The following is a 25,308-nucleotide window of genomic DNA, read 5'->3' as shown; positions in this document are numbered from 1 at the left end:
TAGACCAAATACATTTTTTCCATCCTCTTAGCTATCGTATTAAAATGTTATTTTACTAATGTTAGGAATATAATTTCGACTGTGTAAAAAAGTTATTATAATGTATACCTATATTATCTCTTGAAAGATAAATAATGAATATATTTACTTATTTGTTTATATTACCTATGTGAACTCCCTATCTTTTTTATACCTTCATAACGATAAGTAGGAGGATGGAAAAAATGTATTTGGTCTAACTTAACGCCAATGCACATTATTTCATTTATTTATTTTTTAATTTTTTTAATTAAACAGTATACCAATTAAATGCTCCTACAGGATTTATATTTGTTTTTTTTTTCACGATTAAAACCGCGTAGAAAGTTTAGGCATTATAGTTGACGCATGCGCAGTACACATATTTTGCAAACATTTATTCAAATAATAAAAATAGTAAATTAAACAAAAAACGAGTAATTTTGAAAGAGAACAAACGTGTTTTATATAAGAACAATCGAAAATGAATATTTACGAGTCATTAAGGATGAAAAAATATTAAAAATTGCATTAGAGGGGCTAACTTGTAGGTATACTTTTAAATATTTTTTTTAAATAAATAAATGCAGAACAAACAATTATTAACAGTGAACAATCATGAACAAATGATGAACAAACGAATTAATAGAAAATAAGTATAAAAAAGGGAAAATAAAATTTTTTGAGGGGCTAACTTCATTCACCTCCCATTGTGCATTCAACATATATAAAGTAATCTGTGATTGCAGTAATAATTTAAATGGAATACGGTACATAAATGTCATAATTTCTAATTGGTCTGTTCTGAATCTCATGTACCTGTGCTTTATAATAGAAGTATTAGTTCACTTTCCTAATACCTGTGTTTATAAATGTTTGACGTTCCGCTGATTGCTCCAAAACTGCCTTTCCATTTAATTAATAGAATATTGTTCAATGGTGGAAGTAAGTTAATCATGTCTTTCTCGAATGTTGCCAGTTGCATTTGCCACTTGCCATAATTTACAAAAATGGCAGCCTTCATGTCGTAAGCTTTTCTTTTCTCTTCATGAAAAGTTTATTACTAATCAACGTATGATTTATAATGCCATTTGAATATTTTTTTACTGACATCGTTTCAAACAATCAAAAGTAAACATCGAAAGTTAGTAGTCATGCACTACATACTTACATAGTGCCAGTGAGTATTACGTGGTTATATTTCTTTTTGTGACTAAATTTCTCTGAATTGATATCCATGATATGATTTCTTATTACATACTAATTTTTTTCACTTTAACACGTAATTATTGAATATATTTTAATGTTTCAGGAAGTATAAATCTCGATGTGTCTACGGGGTTGAAAGGATTGAAACCGACACACAGCTGTAGTTGAGTTATAGTAAGTGTAACAAAGAAACGATGAGTGCGAGTAGCGTGGCGCTGGAGCGCGAGCTGGCAGGCACGCGACGCTTGCTGTGGGGGGACCACGTCAAAGAAGATGTTTTCCGGCGTTGGGCGCAAGGTTTTCAATTCAGTCCTGATGAACCCAGCGCCCTCATTCAGCAGGAGGGTGGACCTTGCGCTGCGATCGCCCCAGTACAAGGATTTTTGCTTAAGATTCTCCTATCAGAGACTCCAGGACATAGTTTTCAAGACTTAACATCGGAGAAGTGCAACTCTTTACTTGTGAGAGCCGTGTGTACGATTTTAAGCCAGTGTCTAGCACCTAAATACAATGTAGCTGTTTACCGGAAGAATGAGTCTGGTGCGGAAACAAGTGGAAGTAACAGCGTTAGTGTGGATGAACACTCTAGTGATACCATTGAACATTTCCATCGAAGAATCCAGGTACATTCGTTTCAAAATCTGTCAGAAGTGGAGGCATTTTACACAAGGAACATTAGGATATTGAAGGACAAATATGGTGTTCTACTTCTGTTATATAGTGTGATTCTCAGTAAGGGTATAAGCACAGTAGAAGCAGAGCTCTCTGAACTCTCAGACCCCCTGATACATTCCACATATGGGTATGGATCACAAGGTCTCATCAATTTGATGCTGACTGGACGAGCAGTAGCACATGTGTGGGATCATGATCAAGTTGTCAGTGGTTTAAGACTTAGAGGCATAGAAAAACAAAATGACATTGGTTTCCTGACTATCATGGAGCATATGCAATACTGCACTGTAGGGTCATTTTACAAGAGCCCTAAACATCCTGTTTGGGTACTGGCTTCCGAGACCCACCTGACTGTGCTTTTCTCTCTAGAGCGTCGATTGGCAGCACCAGAGAGTGCAGGAGAATCTGCTGAACGAATATTCAGATCATTTGATCCTGAAGGCAACAATTTCATTCCTTCAGTAGCTTTGCAGGATGTTCTGTGCGCTGCAGACTTAGTCAGTGAACCAGAATATGTGGAATTAATGAGGCGGAAATTAGACACGGAAAACTTGGGAATAATTTTGTTAAGTACTTTCATGGATGAGTTTTTCCCAGGATGTGAACGTGGTGCTCCTGACACATTCACCCTTCACCATTACAACGGTCTCGAGCGTAGTAACCCAGGTGGCAGAGTTGTGTACCGCACTGGTCGAGCAGCTTTGCTCGAGTGCCCGATGCGTGCTGCCACCACAGACCCCATGTTGACCTGTCTGCAGACTAAGTGGCCCAGCATTGATGTTGTCTGGGACGATGGACATTCACCCTCGCTCAATTAATGTGCGTTCTATCATCCGGTCTACTTGTAACTAATTGGTTAGCTACACATGCAGCTTATTTGCTGTAAAATTTCCATTATTTTATTATTAATAACTTATATATAAAATTATATCTATCCAATAGACCTGTTGATTTCCTATTGGATGACCTTCTCATTGTAACATTGTAATCAAAGTTGCAGAACTGAGGCACAAGTCTGGATCAGAGAGTCACCTGGTGATAGGGTTCATTTTATGTTGTTTCTTATCCTGTTTGGCATCATCTGAGGCATAGTGTTTTTTTTTTCTTAGTAAGAGTGGACATTCTGACTGCTGAGGCCCGCAGTCAACTTGAGATTGCAGTCCAAATTTTCAAGCTTTTTTATTTAATACTGATTGGTAAATATATTTTTTGTAAAAATATATATATTTTGTATAATATTGTTCTATTCCATTGAGATGGGACACAGGGACTGGCTGTCCGCTAATGGTCACTACATTGCTACAACTATGCACAACATTAATACACTGATGATGTTGTTTTGAAACATTTTGTTTACAAATTGTAATATTTTATTCCAGTTTGTACAAAAATGTCAAATTCGAAGGAAAATACAACTTTCTGTGAAAATCAGGTGTATTTACCTATATTAAAATGAGTAATTACATAGTTGTACTTTTTATTATTTTTCCTTAATCGCTACCTTAATCTTGTCTGTGTAAAAATTAGGGAGTATCATTTCTTCTATATTTTCTTTCTATCCAAATGTAAAATGTTGTTAATAACTTGAGTTGTTTGTTGACAGTGACTCACCTGCTATTTTTGTGTAAAGATGTTTCCAGATTATCTGTAGGCAGTAGGACTGACTGATTAATGTGGGCTTGACAGATTATCTGTAAGCGCTGACTTAGATTGACTTATCATCTGCTTTCGAAGACAATAAAATAGCCGTGAAAACGTCGTCATTGCTTACCTTTGGTTCTATAACATCTCGTTTCTTTAGCTTCGTTTCGTGAATGAGCTCACGGCCGATCTGGTGTCAAGTGGCTACTTGGACTCATATAATTTTTTTTGTTTTTTGTATTGCTTAGCTGGGTGGACGAGCTTACAGCCCACCTGGTGCTAAGTGGTTACTGGAGCCCATAGACATCTACAACGTAAATGCCGCCACCCACCTTGAGATATGAGTTCTAAGGTCTCAGTTTATTTACAATGGCTTCCCCACCCTTTAAACCGAAATGCATTACTACTTCACGGCAGAAATTGGCTGGCGGTACCTACCCATGCGGACTCACAAGAGATCCTGCCTGGTGGCAGGATCTCTTAATTATATATTTACCTACGCAATTACCTACGCAAGTTATAATATTGCGGGTATTGTTTTTTCTTATTACACGATGTTATTCCTTCACCGTGGAAGTCAATCGTGAATATTTGTTGAGTACGTATTTCATTAGAAAAATTGGTACCCGCCTGAGATTCGAACACCGGTGCATCGCTCAACACGAATGCACCGGACGTCTTATCCTTTAAGCCACGACGACTTATCCTTTAGGCCACGACGACTTCTCAAACAATCTGTGAATACCTCCACACGGGTAATAACGGGGTAATTAATTGTATAATGGCTATCTAACTTTTCAAAGCGAAATGCATAAGTGGTACGTGGCAGGAATTGACAGAACGGTGATAGCCACTCATGCAAGCTTACAATACACTCTACCAGTAAGTTCCGGTTGACGATCGCAGTACGCTTGTATTAAAAAGGCATAAACATCATGCAAAGCAGAACCTCAGAAGATCTTTGTGTGCCGGTAGCCATCACAGACCACAACATATTTGACAGATGCCTGAATCTTACGACCACCACGACATTCTCACGATAAGCTTGGATATTATACCTCGTCGTACAGAAGGTCGTGGCCTAAAGGATAAGACGTCCGGTGCATTTGTATTTAGCGATGCAGCGGTGTTCGAATTCTGCAGGCCGGTATCAATTTTTCTAATGAAGTACTTCACAAATGTTCACGATGACTTCCACGGTGAAGGAACAACATCGTGTAATAAGAAAAAACAAAACCCGCAAAATTATAACCTGCGTAGGTAATTACTGGTGGTAGGACCTCTTGTGAGTCCGTACGGGTAGGTACCACCAGCCTATTTCTGCCGTGAAGCAGTAATGCGTTTCGGTTTGAAGGGTGGGGCAGCCGTTGTAACTAAACTGAGACCTTAAAACTCATATCTCAAAGTGGGTGGCGGCATTTACGTTGTAGATCTCTATGGGCTCCAGTGACCACTTAACACCAGGTGAACTGTGAGTACGTCCATCCATGAAAAGCTTGAAAAAAAAAGTGTTCCGAACTTCAACATTCGGACCGTCGGTCTACCGAGGAATTACACCCGCTCGGTGGAAGGTCTTCCTTTCGTCGTGACCTGATTCGCCAAACTTTGACTAGGTGTAGAGAACCGTACACCGTTTTAGTTTCTAAAACCGTTTTACTTCAGAAGTTATATACGAGAGAGTTTATTAGAGTTATGGCTATATGTGACAAACCGATTCTTGTTTTCAGTAAACTTGCCTACTTATGTCTTCAACGGGTTTCATTGAACAAAATTTTAATTCTCCCTATTCGGAGATCATCATGCCTATTTTGATGCGATACAGCTACATTAGTGTAAAATTTATAGTAGATAGTCATTCTTGAAGAATACAGGTGTCGGTAATTCATGGTAGTGACTTTTTGGCGGGAATCTGAGTGATGATGCTGTTTGAATTCATATATTTGTTAAATTTAATATTTTTTTTGATTAAAACGTTTAAATATTATGCGTTTAATATTTAATATATATTATATACATTTATGCATTCAATTTCATCTCTTAATCAATTTTAGATTACTCGACTTTTTTATACCTGCTTAAATATGTTTTCATATAAGTATCTTAGATAGTAGGTAGGTAAAGTAAATTATAATAAAACAAACGACTTTGTGGGAACAAAAATATATTTTCTTTCCTATCATACTAACTGTGACTGTGATATTAAACTACAGAAACTGCTCAGTCTACGGAATTACGGATCAGTATACGGCACTCTTATATATAAGATGGGATTACTACGGAGCTGCTGAAATCCGGAGGGGTTCCTATCCTGAAGAAATTACGGAGCCTGTACAATTCCGTCATACACAACGGAACTACACCATTAGCGTGGACAAGGAGTCGGGTCGTGTTGTTCTTCAAGAAAGGTGATAAAACTTTGTTGAAGAACTATAGACCGATATCTCTTTCGAGCCACGCCTACAAGGTCTTTTCTAGGGTCATTACTAATCGTCTCGCCCGAAGGCTTGATGAATGGCAGCCACCGAAGCAGGCTGGGTTTCAAAAGGGTTACAATACCGTAGACCATATTCACACCCTCAGACAGATTAGGTATACAAAAGTCTACAGAATATAATTTATACGAAGCCGCGACGATGACCGTACAAATCCAGGATTGCCAGTCTAGACCTATCAAGCTGCAGCGGGCTGTCCGACAGGCAGATGTTATATCTAACATCTAAGCAATAAAAAAAAAATATATATATATTTCCGAAGCTATTCACCGCTGCACTTGAAGATGTCTTCAAGACGCTGGACTGGAAAACATGTGGAATCAACGTCAACGGAGAGTACATAACATAAGTACCTTCGATTTGCCGATGACAGTCTTAATGTCGGAATCGCTGGAGGACCTCAGTCTTATGCTCAACGATCTCAATGCTGCTTCCCGATGCGTGGGACTGCGGATGAACCTTGACAAGACGAAAGTCATGTTCAATGATAAAATCGTCCCGGGCCAAGTTACCATCTCGAATGCAGTCATTGAAGAGGTAAAATATTTTGTCTACCTCGGTCAGGCTATCCAGCTTGGCCGGGGTAACTTCAATACAGAGATTGAGAGACGCATACGACTGGGTTGGTCGGCATTTGGGAAATTCCGTGCAATCCTCACCTCGCAAATTCCTCAATGCCTGAAGACAAAAGTCTTTAACCAGTGCGTTCTCCCCACGATGACATACGGCGCGGAAACCTGGACACTGACGGCAGGGCTGGCCCATAAGTTAAGAGTCGCACATCGGGCGATGGAGAGAGCTATGCTCGGTATTTCTCTAAGGGACAAAATCCGGAACGAAGAAATTCGACGGAGAACCAAAGTCGACGACATAGCTCTCAAAGTTAGCTAGCTGAAGTGGCAATGGGCCGGTCACATCTGTCGAGCCAGCGACGCCAGGTGGGAGAGGAAAGTCCTCGAATGGAGGCCACGGATGGGTACCAGGAGCGTGGGGCGTCCTCCAACCAGGTGGATTGACGACTTAGTGCGCATGGCGGGAGGTCGTTGGATGCGGAAGGCGGAGGACCGCATTATGTGGAAGGCCTATGCCCAGCAGTGTACAGATAAAGGCTGATGATGATGATGATACGGCACTCGTATTATTTCTAGTTTATGACTCTATTAACTTAAATATTAAGTGTATTGTCTATGGATTATAGATAATACCTACACTTATTAAGTGCTATCCATGGAGGTAATAAGTAGGTACAACAAAAAAAAAAGTTCAAAAACAAATGCCATAGGTAATGATAGGTACCTATAGTCGTATTTTTAATTAGACGAAGCAGAAGAGGACTTTTTGGCGGGAACGCGAGGAGTGAAATTGTGTGATTTGTTTTATTTTGTCTATTTAGGTTATTATTTAGGTTTATTAGTTGTTTAATATCTGTGAAAGTGCACAAATGTGGGAAAATGAAACAAAGCCGCTGGACGTAACTTCTCGGGATCCTCCAAAAAGTCCACTGAAAAAATCTTAGTAAATGACCACCATTTTACTGAGGTTATATTTCATCCCGTATCATCTCATTTCATTTCATCATTTTTCATAAAAATAAGAATATGAATTAAAATAAGACATGACTTAAAGGTCTCAGTTACCAGGTCATAAAACCCCTTAAAAAAAATTAGACGAAGCTAGCTGACAGTAGCTAATGTCACTTTGTAAAATAATGTTGCTATATTTAAAGTAATAGTGATGCGTTCAGTTCTCGTTCAATCACATGAATGAACAATGAGCCGAGAAGAGTTAATCATTTCAAACTATAAAATATTATTTCTATTTTACAATAAAATTGTTTTTTTTTTTATGATTGAAGTATTACTGGTAGCCCGGAGGCCTTTCCAGTTTCACCAGGACAGGTGGGCCGAATAAAATTGTATTAAAGTGCTCCAATATATGTTACTAGTAGTATGTAACTACAATCAGTTTTTTTTTATTTTCATTACCTACCTATAATTGTTATATCTTATACATCTATAGTTTCAACTATATGATGTATTGAAAATAGGACAGTCTTACAAGTTTCCTCGTTATGTTTTCCTTAATGTTTAAAACACTCGCTATTTAGTATAGGTAGATACTAAAGGAACATAATCATCGAAAACTGGTTGGTATATACAAAGCATGGCTAAAATTCGAACCCCGTACCGGATATCGGCAGTTCGGCACACTAACTATTCACTAGACAATCGAGGCAATTTCATTAATTTAGGAGTTTTTTCAATCATTCACTTTGTCATAGCACTATTTTTATTTAATCAAAAACTGACAGCACATTAAACGTCAGTTGACTTCGTCTAATTAAAAATACGTACCTACCTAGGTACCTATGGCATGTGTGAAACTAAGTAAATAAGTATATAACTAAGTTTTAAAATTAATTAAATTGTAATATGTTATTAAATAGCTGCTATAACTATGACTAGGTGACTCCACTGACTACAACTAAACAAGAGTCAATAATTTTTTTAATCAGTTTCACTTCAGAAATATATGTTTTTCATTTTACTTTGATATAAAAGTAGAAAATGACCAAGGACGGCGAAACAGATTTTAAAAAATATGCCACAGAATACGATCCAATAAAAATTGGTTCTATTGATGGTAAAACTGCATTTTTCTCCAATTATAAATAAATTCTGGAAACAGTATTTAAATTGTATGCTTAAATTATATTTTGTGAATAGGTACAGACGTAGAGCCTCATGATCGAGCAATATTACGTGCTATTTACTCTGAATACATCCCCAATAAACGGGTAAAAGGAAACCCAAATCATACCATCTTTATAGGGAGACTTAACCCTAGGACACCACAGGTCTGTATCCATCTATAATTCCACAATTACTCAACACATTGTTAAATATTAATTAATATAAACTTATTATTACACTTTTAGGAAACTATCGAATCGGAATTTTCAAAATTCGGTAAAATCATTCACTGTCGTCTCGTAAGGGATCTTGTCACAGGAAAATCGAAGCAGTATGCTTTTGTAGAATATGAAAAGTACAGTTGTATGGAAAAGGCACTAAGAGAGATGCACTTAGAATACATAGATGGTTCAGAGATAATTGTAGAGCGGGAAGCTGAACGACGACTTCCTGGATGGAAGCCTCGACGCTTAGGCGGTGGGTTTGGTGGCCGCAAAGAATCAGGACAGTTAAGGTTCGGCTGTAGAGATAGACCTTTCCGGAAACCATACAATGTAGGAAACAAAATTGAGTCTGATTCAAAAGCTGAGTGGTAAAATGAATAATTATAAACCAATGTAGGAAACAAAATTAAGTCTGATTTAAAAGCTAAGTGGTAAAATTAATAATCATAAACCTATCTGTTTAAATAATTCTATTTGACTATTTAGCGTTAGCTAACATAATATGTAATTTAATGACTAAATACATTTAATTAATTTAAATCTAATCAATTTTTTTATGAAGCTTGCTTCAAATACAAGAATCCTGAGAATAATGAACAATGGGAAGGAATATACTTAAACTTTATGGACACCTCTGAATATTGTACAATCTAAAGGGCCATGTCCTGTTCTATAACTTGTCATGTTTAAATAATGTGTGTTTTCTGTTTTAAAGAACTCAAAAGATGGTGTAAATCATTCACAAAACCTGAAATTTGTCTTTCATTGTTAGAAGCTGTATTCTTGATTATATTAGTCACAAGCCTGACCTTTGTAGTACAGCACTTCTTAGCATGTGCGAGTAGGAATGTAAACGAACATGTGAATACATCCACCACTTTTAGACATGAAACAACTGTACCAGCCATAATCCCGGACCAAACAAAGTATTACAAGCAAACAACACATAAGACATTTCCACCGGGTATTGAGTGCACTTGGAAACCCTCAAAAAAGACTAGACCTACAATGCGTTTCTTTGAATATAATCAAACTGAGAGTTCATTTTATGAATTAGGAATAATTAAATCTGGTAAACTTAACATTTCTCAGGCTAAATCCACACCTGATACAATATCAGATATTTTAGGAAAGGACGAAAAAATTGATGGAGAATATGCAGAAGATTCTTTTAATAATCATGTCTTGGCTTTAGTAAAATTGAAACCTCCGAAAGACATAATTTTTGGCTGCATACTCACTATAATCTCAGAATTTTGGACAATAACTGCTGCCAGTTGTATAGATGCAATTGAAGAACTGGATTCCCTGGACTCTTTTGTGATGTTGGAAGACTATGGGCTGGAGAAGAAAGGTCAGATACATACTCTGTCAGATGTGCAAGTACACCCGTTTTACCAGAATGGGAACAAGAGTTATGACCTAAGTGTCCTAAAGAGCGAGGATAGCTTAACATCTGGTTCAAGGTTTCCAGTGGAATTACCAAATATTATTGATTATTTTCTGATTACTGTGGGTGAAAGTTTCACTATGCTTGGATTTGGTCCATTAAGGTAAATAAATAATTATACATTTATTTTATTTACCTAAAATAAAGTTGGAATAATATAATGATAAAGTGCCTATCCATTTTATAGGACAATTGATAAAAGTCTATCAGGTCACAGACTGCACAAAGCATATGTGTACAATCTCTCAACCCGTCAGTGCCGCAGTACAGATGACACATGGTCACTCCGCCATCTGCAGAGCGGCTCGGCCTTGTTGCAGGGCGGATGTGGACGGTCAGCGCTGTGTGCAGGGGTCTTGTGGAGTAGAAATGCACCCTGCAACTACTGTGCGGGGACACCGCTGCTGTCCGAATCCTTGCTCCTTGGCGTCATGAGCGACAATCAGCAGTGTGGCGTCTCCTGCGACCCTCAGATTTACGTCAATATAGCCATGCTTAGGGATTGGATCGATTTTATTATTGGAAATAAATGACATGCGTCGTATTCTTGTTTTACATGCTTCCCAAACTGCCAACGGGACACCGGTACCGACCAATCTGAACTAGTTATCAGCAATGTTTATATTTATAACGAGCAGTTTATCACTATTTTCATGCAGTACCTATTAATGGTTTGTAATTTCAATCACCGAAATAAAAATCATTACAATAATCTGCCGCTTCTTGTCTAGTAAGGTACCTAGTGTGTTGTTGTTTAGCTTTTTGTGTTATTAATGTTGGATAACATAAGTTGGATATAGATAAAAAAATATACAGTTACATAGCAAGATAAACTATTTTTATAAAATTAAAATAATCATTTCTTATTTGCGTTGCCTCGTGTACTAAGCCAAAGTTGTAAAATTATATGAGAAGAATTAAATGTTTAGCAATTATAAAATTTGGTGAGCCACAAAAAAACAGCATAGAAATAATTTGGCCAGCATACAAAAATTTTGTTTGCAATTAAAAAAATCAGGCAGCAATCCTTGTTCCGAAAATATTTTTGATAAAGGTCAAAGATTAAATCATAAATAGGCAGCTTACAATAACTTGAGCTTGAATAATAAATATTCAGTCCACAAAATAACTATTTGATCAGCAAGATTTCATAATTCATCAGCAGAGAAAACATGTCTATATGCAGTATGTTTGATTGGTATACATATTTAAAACATGGTGAGAAAAGAACTACATAATTGGATCGCGTTTTCGTTGAAAAATCGACAATGTATATAATATATTAAGTGTATAATCTATGGTAGGTACCGTTAAAAGTGCGCGGCGCGGAGTAGGAGCAGGCGCGTGACACGAGGAGCCAATCGCGTGCGAGAATTGTCATTCGTGATTCGATGATTATGCGGCGATTAAATTGCAGTGGTAGCAACGTGTTTTAAAGAGATTTGTGCTGTTTTTGCTACTTAATTGTTTTATCTCAATTATATTTTATAAGAATAAAAAAATATGTAATTTTTTTTTATTGCTTAGATGTGTGGACGAGCTCACAGCCCACCTGGTGTTAAGTGGTTACTGGAGCCCATAGACATCTACAACGTAAATGCGCCACACACCTTGAGATATAGTTCTAAGGTCTCAGTATAGTCACAACGGCTGCCCCACCCTTCAAGCCGAAACGCATTACTGCTTCACGGCAGAAATAGGCGGGGCGGTGGTACCTACCCGTGCGGACTCATAAGAGGTCCTACTACCAGTAATTACGCAAATTTACATTTCTATATCTAAAGTAGTGATACTTACCCGTCCGGATTTATAAGACGTCCTGCCACCAATTTTTGCGAATTTGTATTTTATTTCACGATATAATAATTCTTTGATATGGAAGTCTCGTGAACATTTATCAAGTACTTACTTATGTATTTTCGTGAACATAAAGTACAGTAGGTACACATTTCATTAGAAAATTCGTGCCTACCTAATAGCTGTTACTGCCGTAGTCGCATCGCCCGATATTAGTACGGCTTTATAACCTATTATAAACCATAATTATGTATATAAATTAAATACCCTTGAAATTTATAAACGCAACATTAATTTGTATCATTGTAACCTTTTTCACGAAGTATAAACACAAACCAATAACTTGCAAAGAGAATCGGAGACTAGTTATTGCTCTCTCTTACAATTTGATTGGTTGTCAAATCTTATCAATGTCTACTTGTGTACTCAATCATAACATATTATTATTAATGAACAAAGCATTATTGGCGTGCTCCCTGGTGATGGCGGCGTACGTGGTGGGTGTCCTGACAGCCGCGGCGCTGCAGATTATTGCTGCTCTCGAAATTGAAATTGAAGATAATGAAACTACAATTAAATATTGATTTTTTTGTTATACACGCGTTAATAGTGCTACTGCATTACCGATATGTAATTAGTGTTTAAAAGCTAAGTAAATTAGAAAAAAAAATTGATTTTGCATTTTCTCCAGTTATCGTGGGAATATGTTATTTGTGATGGTGGAGGACTTCCCAATTCAGAGATGTATTATATTTTAAACTATTATTTTAGTTAAATTTCTCTCTTATTAAATTCGTTCTATAATAAGTACATAAAAAAAATCTCAGAGAAATAATGTTATCTGAACACAGCCGTTCTTTAGTACCAGGCATTTCTAAATATGACCAAATTCCGGCGATGTTCTACGTGGTGTTTTTTTGGATTAGTCATGACAATAACAATTTGTAAATTAGAAAACCGTACATGTCACAACAATCATTAAGATAGGTAAAATATTAAAATTATTAGAAAATGGTTTAATAAAACTACAAACATAAGCATACATAACATAAGTATATTAAATATTTTCCCGTAAGTTTTTATATATAATACAGTTCCGATATATTTCCATGATGTCAAATTCTTCTCTTCGTTAGTTCTTTGCAAATATACAGACAAAATAAAACAAAAATACACCTTTAAACGGTTTTAACTAACATTTACTAAGGCATTTCGACAATTTACATATTTCATTTGTCATTCTGTACATGCAAACTTTTTACAAAACCTGACAGATAAAGACAGTTGAATTCTAGAGTTTATTGTCTATGTCTATGGTACAGCGTACTGCTAGCTGCTACTGTCGCAGATGTGGAAGAAACAATAAAAGTTGATACGCTCGAAGGGCTGATAGAAGAAAAGAAAAGACTGCAGTAACACCAACCGATCATTGCATCCATTGATAACATAACTATACTACATATTCAAAAATATTATTTATTAAAATTAAACCAAAATCTACAACCGTCTTAATTATGCAATTAAAAGAAAAAAAGAAAATATTGAATAGGAATTTAATAATAATAGTAATAATAATACGATTTCTCACCGACCTAATTAAATTAATTGAATTATACATTGAATGGAAAATTCTATTGAGTTACCTTACAATACGCTACAAGCGTCCGGTACAAACGACCATAAACATACATCGCGGAATATTGCGACGCTATGAATGAGCTGCTGTGACGTCATAGTTTAGTCCAACATAACTACAACTCCATATTTCATTTGTATTTTACAAAATCTAAGGTCCTATGCCATTTGAATTATTCATAAAAATACAGATTTAGAACAATTTTAGAGTAGAACATTCCCAGCGACCACAGATTCAAAATCGTGCGATGAAAGTTAATCTGTACGCAGGATGGACTTTAAACTAGCGCCCGCGGACAGCAACGCACTCTTCCCTCTCGCCACGACATGTACTTGTGGGAGTTTTAAAGTGTGCATCTCAAGTCTATGGCCCGTGTAAATGTGTCAACAATCGGCACTAAGCCGCAACTAATGTCGAGTTAGTCGGCTAGCTCTCTCGATCTGACTCGATCGTTCGACAGCTCGTTAAGTTTCACAGTTCTGTTCGATTCGCATCTCACAAACTAATTTTAGTTAAAACAATCGAATGTGACGTGACGGTCATTTGTAAATCGATCGTCGAAACATATTTGATAAATCTCCGACGTTCAGCCAAGAAGGCGAATTGGAAGCGACACGACACGATCCCGACACGACACGACACGACCCGGGCCCGGCACGGGGCGCGGCCGGCTCGCCGACGGTACAAAGTTCAACTAAGGTAAGTTTATGGAGGCTCCAACGCTCGTGCGCCGACTGTCTCGGGGGGCGCAGGCCTAGATGCCGCTGCGGTACTGCTCGTCGCTGCCGGCTTGCGCGGGATCGTAGACTCCGCTCTGAAATTGATAATTATAGTAAGCCCGTGCCCCGCGCGCCCCGGCGCCCCGGCGTCGGGTCTCGCATCCATCATCGATCGCACTGTAAATAAGATGTCTGTTCGCAGAGCGCGGTGAGCGCGGCGGGCAGACATTGCACGCTGCAGGGAGCGACCCAGTCAAGTCGGTTAGTAAGCAATAGGGATATTCCGATACTAGTAAATACGAGTGGGTACTCGATACTTTTGATTCGATACCGAGTATTTATAGCAACGAATCAATCTTGCGATACATACTCGGTATCATACATACTCGGTGCAACAATGTCTCAAACAAGAAACAGGTTGTCTCCAAAATACCTTGAACAGTTAATGTTTTTGGGCAATCTTGATGCCAAAGAGTTTTTTGTTTAAAGTAGGTACTTAACGTGACGCAAAACGTTTATAATAAAAGAATTTTTTTCCTTCTCAATTTTGTTTTAATTATTGTCCTTTAACGTTAATCGTCCTTACGTGAGTTTCCTCAGAAAAAAAAAGTGCCCAAAGTATCGATATCAGTAAGCATCGATACTTTAGGAGTATTCATATAAGTAGTATCGAAAAAAGATTTGAGTACTATCGAAATGAGTTGGTATCGATACTTTGATGGTATCGGAGCATCTCTAGTAAGCAAGTGTAGGCGGTGCATAGTTACCGGCGCGCGGCGGCGCCCGCTAGAGGCCGTTCGGGAGCTCCTCCTCCTGCTGTGCCGCATGACGGTAGCAAAATTGGAAAACAATTATTTCACGTTGTAAAAGGTTTGTATTGGGTGAACTCAAAACTATTCGCTTGGGGTCGTACCTGGGGGGAGCGCCGGCGGGGGGTCGGGGACGGGGGTAGGGATATTGACAAATGGACGTTCTGGAGGAAAATATATTTAATGAGTATTTCGTTTTGGTTAATTCTACATTATTTTCTATTAATTTCTTGTGATGTAATGCTGAGCTAGTAATATTTAATTTTTGAGTAGAATAGCGCAAATATATTCATGACTCTCCTGGCGTTAAGTGATTATCGGAGCATAGACATCGCGACGTGCACGCCGCCACTCTCCATGACACATGAAGTCGCAGTTAGAAAGAATAACTTAATGCAATTTCATTGCAACTGCAACGCATCACTGCGTGGCGACACAGATATCCAAGTCGGCGGTACCTGTACTTTATTTGAAGACTATAAGATTCCGCATAGTTGTGTGGCCGATGTATTACTGTACCGTTTAACAACGCTGTCAATTAAACCAAAGACAAATCTTAAAATGTTTACTGTAATTTCGGATTAGGTGACACTACGTTTGTTCCCTGAAGTCGTGTTACCTGCAGCGCGGGGGCCGGCACGAAGTAGTTGTTGTAGGGCGCGGGCGCGGGCGGCGGCGGGGGTGCGGGCGCGGGGGCCGGGGTGCGCGCCGCCGTCCCCCCCGGGTTGAACACGTCCACGTATGAGTTCTTTATATCTGAAAACAATACATTCAGCGCTCAACCCTCTAGAGCAGTATTTCTCAAAGTGGGCGATAACGCCCCCTTGGGGCGTTTGAAACCTAGAAGGGGGCGTTAAGGGGCCCAGAAAAAATGGGAGGCTTTGATGTGGGTGAGGGGGGATGTATAATTTGTAATTTAATTTACTTTATATTGTATTTTAAATTTCACTAAAATCAAAACATTTTGAAATTGAAATACCAGACTGGGTGTTTGATCATTTTTCAAATGTCAACATAGCAATATCGCCCCAGTTGGAAGAAGAACATATAGAACTGACAACGAACAAGGAAATAAAAACCAAATACAAAAATGGCTACCAACAATTTTGGCTACAAAAATCAATTCCGCAGTTGTACCCTGGACTGCGGTCTATCGTTGAACGATTTTTGTTAGCATTCCCATCGTCATATTTGTGTGAACATGGATTTAGCGCTATGACAACGCTGCTTACTAAAAAGAGAAATCATTTGCAAGCTACCAAACGCGGCGACTTACGACTGTTTTTGAGTAAAATCGAACCTGATATCAACAAATTTATTATATATCATCAAATTCATTCATCTCATTAGATTAGTATAAAAACGAAAATTGATTACATATTTATATTTTTTCTTTTAATTTGATTAAAATATGTTATTAATATTATAAAGTTGGGTTTTATTTGCTCTCACTGTTAATTTTTTTTAGTTTAGAATATAAGTTTCAACATCAGAACCGTAGAATATAACTAAAATAATTAAAGTAATGAAATTGTAGTTTTTAAGTTTTAGGAGTGTGTAAAAAATAGGGGGCGTTAAAAAATAATTAATTTTCAAAGGGGGCGGTAAAAGAAATAAGTTTGATAATCACTGCTCTAGAGGTTAAAGATAGAGGGAAGATCTTCAACCGAGCGAGTGTCTTTGCTCGGTAGACCGACGGCCCGAATGTTGTTGTTCGGAACTTGTGTTTAAGTATGCTTATCTTGAAAATGTCGTTAGCGATATTCAGTCATCTATCAAATAGCTTCGTGTTCTGTGACGGCCACTCCACAAAACAGACGGACATATTGTTAGGGATGTCTTTTTTAAAAGATAATTTTCTTTAATAGATTCAGATTATTTCGTTCTGTTGTGCGCTTTTGTCGCGACCAGCCGACCTCCCGTGCCCTCTCCCCGAGGACACGAGGACGTGAACACGTTATTAGTGTACGTTCAGATTAGAGAGTTACGGTACATAGTACTCACGTCGTCCCTTCTGCATCTTGAATATATTGGAAGGCGGCGCCGTGAGGGGGCCGGCGAGGGGGACGGAGGGAGGGGCGCCGTTGGGTTGCAGCGGGGGGGAGATACTCCTGTAAAAATAGATTCATATTCGTAGAGTTTTTATAAGTACAATTACAGAAGTGTATCCAGTTGGGCGTGCGCGCCACTCGGGACACTCACCTAATTTGCGAGACGATGTCGGCCATCTTGGGGGGCGGGGGAGGGGGCTGGTCGTTCTCGTCCACGTCGCCGTCGAGGTTGCGCCACCGCTTCTTGTCTTCGTCCCACACGATCTATCACACAAACACAATACTATACGGTGCATTGTGTCGCTAGTATTGAAACGCAAAAGATTATGTGTTTACTTAAAATGAGCTTAAATATTTGTCAGCGAAGTAAGCTCACACGTCGCGGCTCTCGATGCGTAATGCAAAGTACATTACTAAGATATTCATTTAGAGACATATTTAATTCTGTTATTTTAGTATACCAATAGTGAACATTATCGCAACAATATACCAGAAAACATTAAAAGGCAAATGCAATAAATATATAATTTATTTATAATAAATAAATAGATGTAATAAGTATACATAGTTGGAAACATATAAACGTATATATTATAAATATAAATGAAAACAATAAACTTACAATAAAAAATACAAAGTTATATTTGAACATAATAATATAATTTGAAACCTTTATGTAGTGGACTTTGATTTAAAAAACATAATTAATAAGCTATACTTGATTTAAAGATCCATTCAGTTAATTTACAAGTTAAGTTGAGAATAAAGTATTTACATGTCCAGTGTTGCAATTATTTTATTAAAGCCATTAAGTTAATAAGTGGTAGGTAGACTTTAGACATAATGTAAATAAAAAAATAAAAGATAAATATAATATATTATTTATTTTGTGCGAGGCTAGGGATGGGGTCGTTTTGATTTATCAAAATTTCTTAATTTAATTTGGGGTGATATTTTTTCGTTCTTTTTAAACATCAAATCTACAATACAAAAAACAAAAAACCATACTAATTTCAGTTTTACAGTACATATATGTAAGAATATCATTAAATTTATTTCGAAAGAAAGATATATTGTTGAGGTCTTGTGCGTATATCTTTGCCAAAAATTATTTTTTCGTCAAACTGAGGATGTTCACACTTTAATATAGTTTTCCTCATTAACTGTGTGTACTACCTATTTATATCATTATTATAATAGATTAACCTTATTTTCACTGACCATAACTACTTTTGAAACTGAAAGATGACTGAATGATAAACACAAGAATATTGATTTTCTTTATAAAGTATGTAAGAGCGTTACGGAAGAGAGAGAGGTTCATATGAGTGTGGGCGCGTGGTGGCGCGGACTCACGGTGGGGTTCTTGTCGTCGGGCAGGATCATCTGGTTGGGGGGCCGCAGCGAGAGCTTGGTGAGTATCCCGCCGAGCCAGCCGCCGCCCTTCTTCCCGTCGCTCTTGGTTGGGTCGTCTTTTTGTTTTTCTTCTTGTTTTTTCGCTTTCGTTACCGGCGTGTCCGTGTCCCGCTCGGTCGCCTGTTAATGTTTAAGCCACTGATTTATTTATTTATTTTTTATTGCTTAGATGGTTGGACGAGCTCACAGCTTACCTGGTGTTAAGTGGTTACTGGAGCCCATAGACATCTACGACGTAAATGCGCCACCCACCTTGAGATATAAGTTCTAAGGTCTAAAGTATAGTTACAACGGCTGCCCCGCCCTTCAAACTGAAACGTATTACTGCTTCAGAGCATCCGTCCGCCAAACTTCACATTATTTAATAAACTCTGAATACGAATTAGGTGAGTTTGTATTTAGTTGTTCGGGGCTCGATAAAATTAAAAATAATAACATGCAAAATAGTTTGTGCTAATAATGTTCTGGTGCGATTGAGTAGTACAGTTGAGCGCACTGACCTCGGCGGCGGGCTGGTTGTCCTCCGCGTAGGAGTAGGCGGCTCCGGGCATCCTGATGCGGGGCCGCTCGTCTCCCGCCTGCCGCACACACGCACACCGCTCACACACCGACGCCGCGTCACGTAGGCACGCACACACACAACGCGCGGGGCGAAATTCGTGATGTGCGGTGTGTCTCCCTACCCTCCTACCCTACTCTATTAGCCTAACAAACTGACTCTATTTTAATTTATAGTTTCAAATGTGCTTTACGCAAAACACGAGGATAGAGGTCCGTCTGTATCTATCCGGTAAGATTCTACTGTAGTCCAACAGGCCAAGCGAGCGAAACTCAATCTGATATTAATTTGTTATAATGTTAAATCATACAATTTGATAATTGTTAATCGCATACTAAAAAAATATTTAAAAGTTCATTATTAGTGAATACTGCAAGTACTTAGTAACATGTAGTTATATTAAATTTTAAGCTTAAATGAACTCTGAGTATAAAGTGGTTACTCCTACGGGGTCAAAACCGAAAATAAGAGAAGGTCCGAGGTGCGAGGGTAAGTTATAGAGGAAATAATGCGTGTGTGTGCGCGCGTGTTTGAGTGCGTGTTGCGGCGCCGGTGCGTCGGCGGGTACATAATAAAACCCTTGGATCATACACATCAGTACGAAAACTTCATCTTTTTGACAACTGTTACAGGTGATGACGTCACAGGCGACGCACATACTGTTTACTTTAAACGTCAATCATACTCAAACGTAAAATTAAATATTTTTTATTAAAAATAAAAAAGTGAGATAATGGTCGTTTAATGGTCACGATTTATGTTCAAGTTAACTATTGTAGGAGCGGTCGCCGAAACAAGCAGCAGACCTTTGGTGACCTTTGGAGCATACCTTCGGTGTTATTACGAGCGGCGCTAACTACTCGCCATCGAATATACCTATTGTAGTCGGTTTTACATTTCGAGATGTTCCCACACAGAGCTTAAGCTGTTTCAGTTATATTTATTTATGTGACGGGTTTATAACAGTTATTCAGTGAATAAACATCAGGCACAACACGAGCACACGAGCACAAGCGCCCGCGGACACTGTACCTAGCGCAGCGGACACCCCGCGCGGTGCAAGTGACACAATCATACGATTGCACGAGGGGCACGGAGGGGACGGGCGCGGGGACGGGCGCGGGGGGCGGGCGCGGGGACGGACGCGGGGGGCGGGTGCGGAACCCACATCACAAAAGCGACTGACGAAATTTACATTTGGGATTTTTACTGTAATTTCATCATTGGGATCATATAGTGGATTCCATGTTTTGTGATTGAGAATTGATCAAACACGAATCTGTATCTAAATATTTAATAGTAATAAAACATGTGGGCGATAACGCGCGGTGTAAATAAACAGTAAACAGAGTAAGCTGCAAATTAAAGACATTGATAATATATTTGAAATAAAATTTCGTAATGATACATAATAAATCAGATCCAACATTTATCACAGAGCATCGATAAGTAAAGCGAGGGTGCGTTTATAGGCGGAGGCGGGGGCGGGGGCGGGGGCGGTCAGTCAAACGACACGGGCTCGTCGATGTCGAAGGTCCTCGGTTCCGCCACGACGTAGCGCGCCACCAGGTCGGCGCCGGGCGGCCCGCGCCGCGACAGGATCTCCTCGAAGCGGTCCAGGCTGCGCTCGATGGTGGCTCGCAGGGCGCGCCGGTCCGCTGGCCCGGTCGGCTCGTCGATGGGATATGTGCCACCGAACACGAGCGGCTTCAGCCGGCCGCCCGACCGGCGGGGGGCCCGCGCGGCCGCGAGGGGCCCGGACGGAGGGCGCGGCGCCGGGCGGGGAGCGGGGCGGGGCGCGGGGTGGTGGCGGCGCCGCAGCCCCGACTGGTGCACCCACACAATGCGCGTTAGTACGTGGAGCGACTGGGGGACGGGCGGCAGCGGAGCCTTCTCCCGTCCCCCGCCCCGCTCCCGCCCGTCACCCGGACCTCACCCTATCCTCTACGTCGGGTACGCGGGTGGCCAACGACTATATCGTTTTGACTATGAAGTCGTACAAGATCTAACAGGTGATGAACTGCTATGACGTAGTTGAAATGACACGCGTACTTACATCGCCGTATCCATATCCGGCGGCGTCTCCCTGCCAGTAGGGGTCGGCGTATGTCTGGGCGTGGTGCTCCTCGGTGCGGTGCCAGTCCTCGCCGTACGCCGCGTAGGCGGGAGGGTCCGAGTCGTGGGGCTCGGCGTGGGGCAGCAGGTGAGGGGGCTGCAGGGGCGGGGGCGGGGGCTGCGTGTAGTACTGCGCGGAGTAGTCGGGAGTCTCCTCGACGGGCTCGGGGTAGCCGGGCATGTGCGGCTGCTGGTACTGATGAACCTGTAACGGTACTCACTTGGAAATCTGAATATTTCACAATAATGTTAATGTAGCCAGCGAGCGAGAACTGAGCCCCGCGAACCCCACCGTACCTGGTCCGGCCAGGGCGGCGGCGGGCCGGGCGGCGCGGCGTGCTGCGGCGTGTCGGGCTGCGTCAGCGGCTCGGGCTGCACACACGGACGCGCACACTTATGAACACGATCAATCAATATAATACACAACTATTAAAAGCCCAAACTTCAAGCCAGATGAATTAGAGAAGGGTTTAATAGATCAGTCTTCTTTTTTCAGTACTCTTATTAAAAATTTTGAGAAACAGTAATGTTTCTAATGTATACCTAGTCCTGCCATAAATACTGAGACAAAGGAAAAAAATTCTATTGCAAATAATTTATTACTTTTACAGTATGTTAGTTTAATACATAAATATAAATCAAATTTAAAGTATAAAAAGCTTATTCGAAGTGGCCTCCATTGGCTGCAATACAGTCCTTTAAACGTTGAGGCCAGTTATCAATAGAAGCACGCACTCTTTCCATGGGAAAATTTTTCACTGCCAATCGTACGGATTGTTTTAGGGACTCCAAATTATCATGGCGTTTAGAGCAAGCCGTACTCTCTAAAACTGACCATAAATTATAACTCAGCGGATTAAGATCGGGACTAGACGACGGCCAGTCTTCAGCTCTGATGAAGTCCGAAACTTTCGTTTCCAACCAAGACTGCGTAGACCGAGCTTTATGACCTGGCGCCGAGTTTTGCTGGAAGGACCATTCTTGATTATTGAACATGGTGTTGTTAAGGGGCTTCACTACCTTCTCAAGAATGGTACCTTGATACACTTGTGCCGATGTTTTGATACCTTTTTCACAAAAGTATGGCTCAGTCACTCCTTCATAGCTAATACCCCATCAAACCAACACTGAAGTCGGATAGTGCCCACGTTGCACTCTGTCGACTAATTGGGAAGCTTCCTTAGAGCTTTGAGCATAAATACGGTCATTTTTTTTGTTAAAATGTTGCTCAATTGTACAAAATTTCTCATCCGTAAACAAAATTTTTCTGTAACCTCCCTTTGCGTATCGCTTCAGTAGTTGTTTCGATTTTACCACCCTATTCTCTTTTAAATTATCAGTTAAGAAATGACCAGTACGTCTCTTATAGGCTGCAAGTCCTAAGTCATCTTTTAAAATACGCGACATGGTTCTAGGTGCTATCTTCATCTCCCGAGATAAAATCTTTTGCTTTCGGACAGGATTTCTTCGAATTCTTTCCCTTACTGCTTTGAACACCTTTTTCGTACGAACACTACGTGGACGGCCAGATCTTTTTCTGTCACAAACAGAGGAGGTCTCACTGCACTTATTAATAGCCCGGTATACAAACATTTACTAATACCAAGCGTATGGAGAGTTTTAAAAATTGCATTTGGCTCCATACCTACTTTGTGTAATGTAATCACAGCGATCCGATTTTTTTTATCACCCCACTCCATTTTAATATCGCAAAATATTGTACAATGTATTGGCGCCAAAATGAGAAAACTCAATGAGCAATCATATAAAAATGACAGGTTCCAAATTCAAATGTAATATTTTGTTTATTTTTACTTGTAACAGTATTAATGGCCAGACTAAGTATACTGTAGGTATGCTTACACAAATACACTTGAGGACAAACTTACAGGAACGCAAAAAGATGATTTATCATGTTTTAATACTTGTCACAAACAGCAGTGACATTTCATTGACTAAACATTTTGTTGCGTTAAACTAAACGAGTCCTCGTGTATACTGCTGGCATAGCCTGTACATAACATGATTACCTCAGTCATATTGGCGATGTTCTTGACGTCCTCGATCCACTGCTGGTGGCGGGGGGACGGCTCCCCGCTGTCCCCCTCGTCCAGGGGGGCGTCGTCTTGCAGGGCGGGGTCGTGGTACTTCAACCTAGATCATTTGTTGAGATTTATTCATTTTGTTGACTATTAATTCTAGGGGTACTGCGACATGACAGGGCGACACGTACCTGTCTGCGAGGAGGGCGAGCGCCCGAGCCAGGCGGGGGGCGGGGGCGGCGGCGCGGGGGGGCAGGGCGACACGTACCTGTCTGCGAGGAGGGCGAGCGCCCGAGCCAGGCGGGGGGCGGGGGCGGCGGCGCGGGGGAGCAGGGCGACACGTACCTGTCTGCGAGGAGGGCGAGCGCCCGAGCCAGGCGGGGGGCGGGGCGGCGGCGCGGGGGAGCAGGGCGACACGTACCTGTCTGCGAGGAGGGCGAGCGCCCGAGCCAGGCGGGGGGCGGGGGCGGCGGCGCGGGGGGCAGGGCGACACGTACCTGTCTGCGAGGAGGGCGAGCGCCCGAGCCAGGCGGGGGGCGGGGTCGGCGGCGCGGGGGAGCAGGGCGACACGTACCTGTCTGCGAGGAGGGCGAGCGCCCGAGCCAGGCGGGGGCGGGGGCGGCGGCGCGGGGGGCAGGGCGACACGTACCTGTCTGCGAGGAGGGCGAGCGCCCGAGCCAGGCGGGGGGCGGGGGCGGCGGCGCGGGGGAGCAGGGCGACACGTACCTGTCTGCGAGGAGGGCGAGCGCCCGAGCCAGGCGGGGGGCGGGGGCGGCGGCGCGGGGGGGCAGGGCGACACGTACCTGTCTGCGAGGAGGGCGAGCGCCCGAGCCAGGCGGGGGGCGGGGGCGGCGGCGCGGGGGAGCAGGGCGACACGTACCTGTCTGCGAGGAGGGCGAGCGCCCGAGCCAGGCGGGGGGCGGGGGCGGCGGCGCGGGGAGCAGGGCGACACGTACCTGTCTGCGAGGAGGGCGAGCGCCCGAGCCAGGCGGGGGGCGGGGCGGCGGCGCGGGGGAGCAGGGCGACACGTACCTGTCTGCGAGGAGGGCGAGCGCCCGAGCCAGGCGCGGGGCGGGGGCGGCGGCGCGGGCGGCTCGCTCGGTGTACCCCAGTGCCCGTTCGTAGAGCCCGCAGTCCGTCAGTCGAACCGCTATCAACAATTTGTAAACCTGATAACGAAAATAATTATTCATTTATTATACTTGTTGTAAGCTCTTTTGACTGAAACGTTGGGTCCCCCCCGGGCAGGGTGCGCGTCTCACCTGCAGCTCCGGTATGACGTAGTCCTGGTTCAATGATTTAGCGTATTCGTAGATCTCCGTAGCGAAGATCGCCTTGTTGGTGGCGAACTGTTGCAGGGAGGGCGCGCGGGGGTCGGCCAGCAGCAGGGACAGGCGGGGGGGCGGGGGGCGCGGGCCGGCGGACAGCGGCGCCAGCGGGTGCTGCGAGAACGGGACCTCCGCCGCCAAGTAACAGAATTGCGCCGAGTACAGCAGTCCGCGGGCCGCGAGGCTGTCTCCTGCAGGGGAACGTGTGATATTTCCGAATTTGGTTCGTGCAAGTGAAATATAAAACAACTTTTCTCTGTGATTAATTCACGGTTTATTTGTAACGTTCCCGGCTCATTAAGTGTTGTATTTTCGTTATGAACTTTAGAAATGATACAGTTAGGAACTAAGCTTAAATTTATCAAAGTCGCTTCCGACCGGCCGCGCCCGCCTGGGTCGCCGTCCGGTCGCGTTCCCGGGACAATCCCAATTGT

General features: G+C 41.6%; 4 protein-coding genes across 22 annotated transcripts in view; 3 read left to right on the top strand and 1 right to left on the bottom strand.

Moving 5' to 3' along the window:
- Positions 1-761: 761 nt before the first annotated feature.
- On the top strand, positions 762-3,369 carry LOC114252177 (ubiquitin carboxyl-terminal hydrolase MINDY-3 homolog). The gene is made up of 2 exons (XM_028186684.2): positions 762-1,198; positions 1,331-3,369. Exon 2 carries the CDS (start codon positions 1,422-1,424, stop codon positions 2,718-2,720), a length of 1,299 nt encoding a protein of 432 aa, XP_028042485.1. The 5' UTR covers positions 762-1,198; positions 1,331-1,421; the 3' UTR covers positions 2,721-3,369.
- Positions 3,370-8,341: 4,972 nt separating this feature from the next.
- On the top strand, positions 8,342-9,706 carry LOC114247727 (U11/U12 small nuclear ribonucleoprotein 35 kDa protein). The gene is made up of 3 exons (XM_089733402.1): positions 8,342-8,678; positions 8,762-8,892; positions 8,974-9,706. Exons 1-3 carry the CDS (start codon positions 8,603-8,605, stop codon positions 9,322-9,324), a joined length of 558 nt encoding a protein of 185 aa, XP_089589528.1. The 5' UTR covers positions 8,342-8,602; the 3' UTR covers positions 9,325-9,706.
- LOC114247733 (kallikrein-7) lies at positions 9,646-10,946 on the top strand. Its single transcript, XM_028180754.2, has 2 exons — positions 9,646-10,505; positions 10,590-10,946. The coding sequence occupies exons 1-2, from the start codon at positions 9,646-9,648 to the stop codon at positions 10,933-10,935; spliced, it is 1,206 nt and encodes a 401-aa protein (XP_028036555.2). The 3' UTR covers positions 10,936-10,946.
- Positions 10,947-13,233: 2,287 nt separating this feature from the next.
- Sec16 (endoplasmic reticulum export factor secretory 16) overlaps positions 13,234-25,308 on the bottom strand; it is a 29,440-nt gene continuing 17,365 nt past the window's right edge. For 8 of the 19 annotated variants that reach the window (XM_089733382.1, XM_089733383.1, XM_089733390.1 and 5 more), the window contains 11 exons: positions 24,809-25,065; positions 24,579-24,715; positions 23,535-23,658; positions 21,802-21,897; positions 21,446-21,709; positions 19,331-19,408; positions 18,771-18,950; positions 17,566-17,678; positions 17,368-17,474; positions 15,983-16,119; positions 13,234-14,649 (listed from right to left, as the gene is read on the bottom strand). In XM_089733382.1, coding sequence (XP_089589508.1) covers positions 14,590-14,649; positions 15,983-16,119; positions 17,368-17,474; positions 17,566-17,678; positions 18,771-18,950; positions 19,331-19,408; positions 21,446-21,709; positions 21,802-21,897; positions 23,535-23,658; positions 24,579-24,715; positions 24,809-25,065 — 1,553 coding nt within the window. In that variant the 3' untranslated portion in view covers positions 13,234-14,589. Of the gene's footprint in view, positions 14,650-15,321; positions 15,371-15,982; positions 16,120-17,367; positions 17,475-17,565; positions 17,679-18,770; positions 18,951-19,330; positions 19,409-20,667; positions 21,217-21,445; positions 21,710-21,801; positions 21,898-23,534; positions 23,659-24,578; positions 24,716-24,808; positions 25,066-25,308 lie in introns of those variants that run through there. The other 11 variants (XM_089733385.1, XM_089733386.1, XM_089733396.1 and 8 more) reach the window with 5 other exon arrangements.

Source organism: Bombyx mandarina, chromosome 15 (assembly GCF_030267445.1).
Source record: "Bombyx mandarina strain Sakado chromosome 15, ASM3026744v2".
Classification (NCBI taxonomy): Eukaryota; Metazoa; Arthropoda; class Insecta; order Lepidoptera; family Bombycidae; genus Bombyx; species Bombyx mandarina.
Note: the sequence above shows the minus strand (reverse complement) of the source record. Positions and strands in the feature narration are given on the sequence as shown.

Coding starts and splice junctions, on each gene's coding strand:
- LOC114247733 (XM_028180754.2), top strand. CDS start 9,646: ATGTGTGTTTTCTGTTTTAAAGAACTCAAAAGATGGTGTAAATCATTC. Junction 10,506..10,589: donor CTTGGATTTGGTCCATTAAG/GTAAATAAATAA, acceptor TCCATTTTATAG/GACAATTGATAAAAGTCTAT.
- LOC114247727 (XM_089733402.1), top strand. CDS start 8,603: ATGACCAAGGACGGCGAAACAGATTTTAAAAAATATGCCACAGAATAC. Junction 8,679..8,761: donor AAAAATTGGTTCTATTGATG/GTAAAACTGCAT, acceptor TTTTGTGAATAG/GTACAGACGTAGAGCCTCAT. Junction 8,893..8,973: donor TTAACCCTAGGACACCACAG/GTCTGTATCCAT, acceptor TTACACTTTTAG/GAAACTATCGAATCGGAATT.
- LOC114252177 (XM_028186684.2), top strand. CDS start 1,422: ATGAGTGCGAGTAGCGTGGCGCTGGAGCGCGAGCTGGCAGGCACGCGA.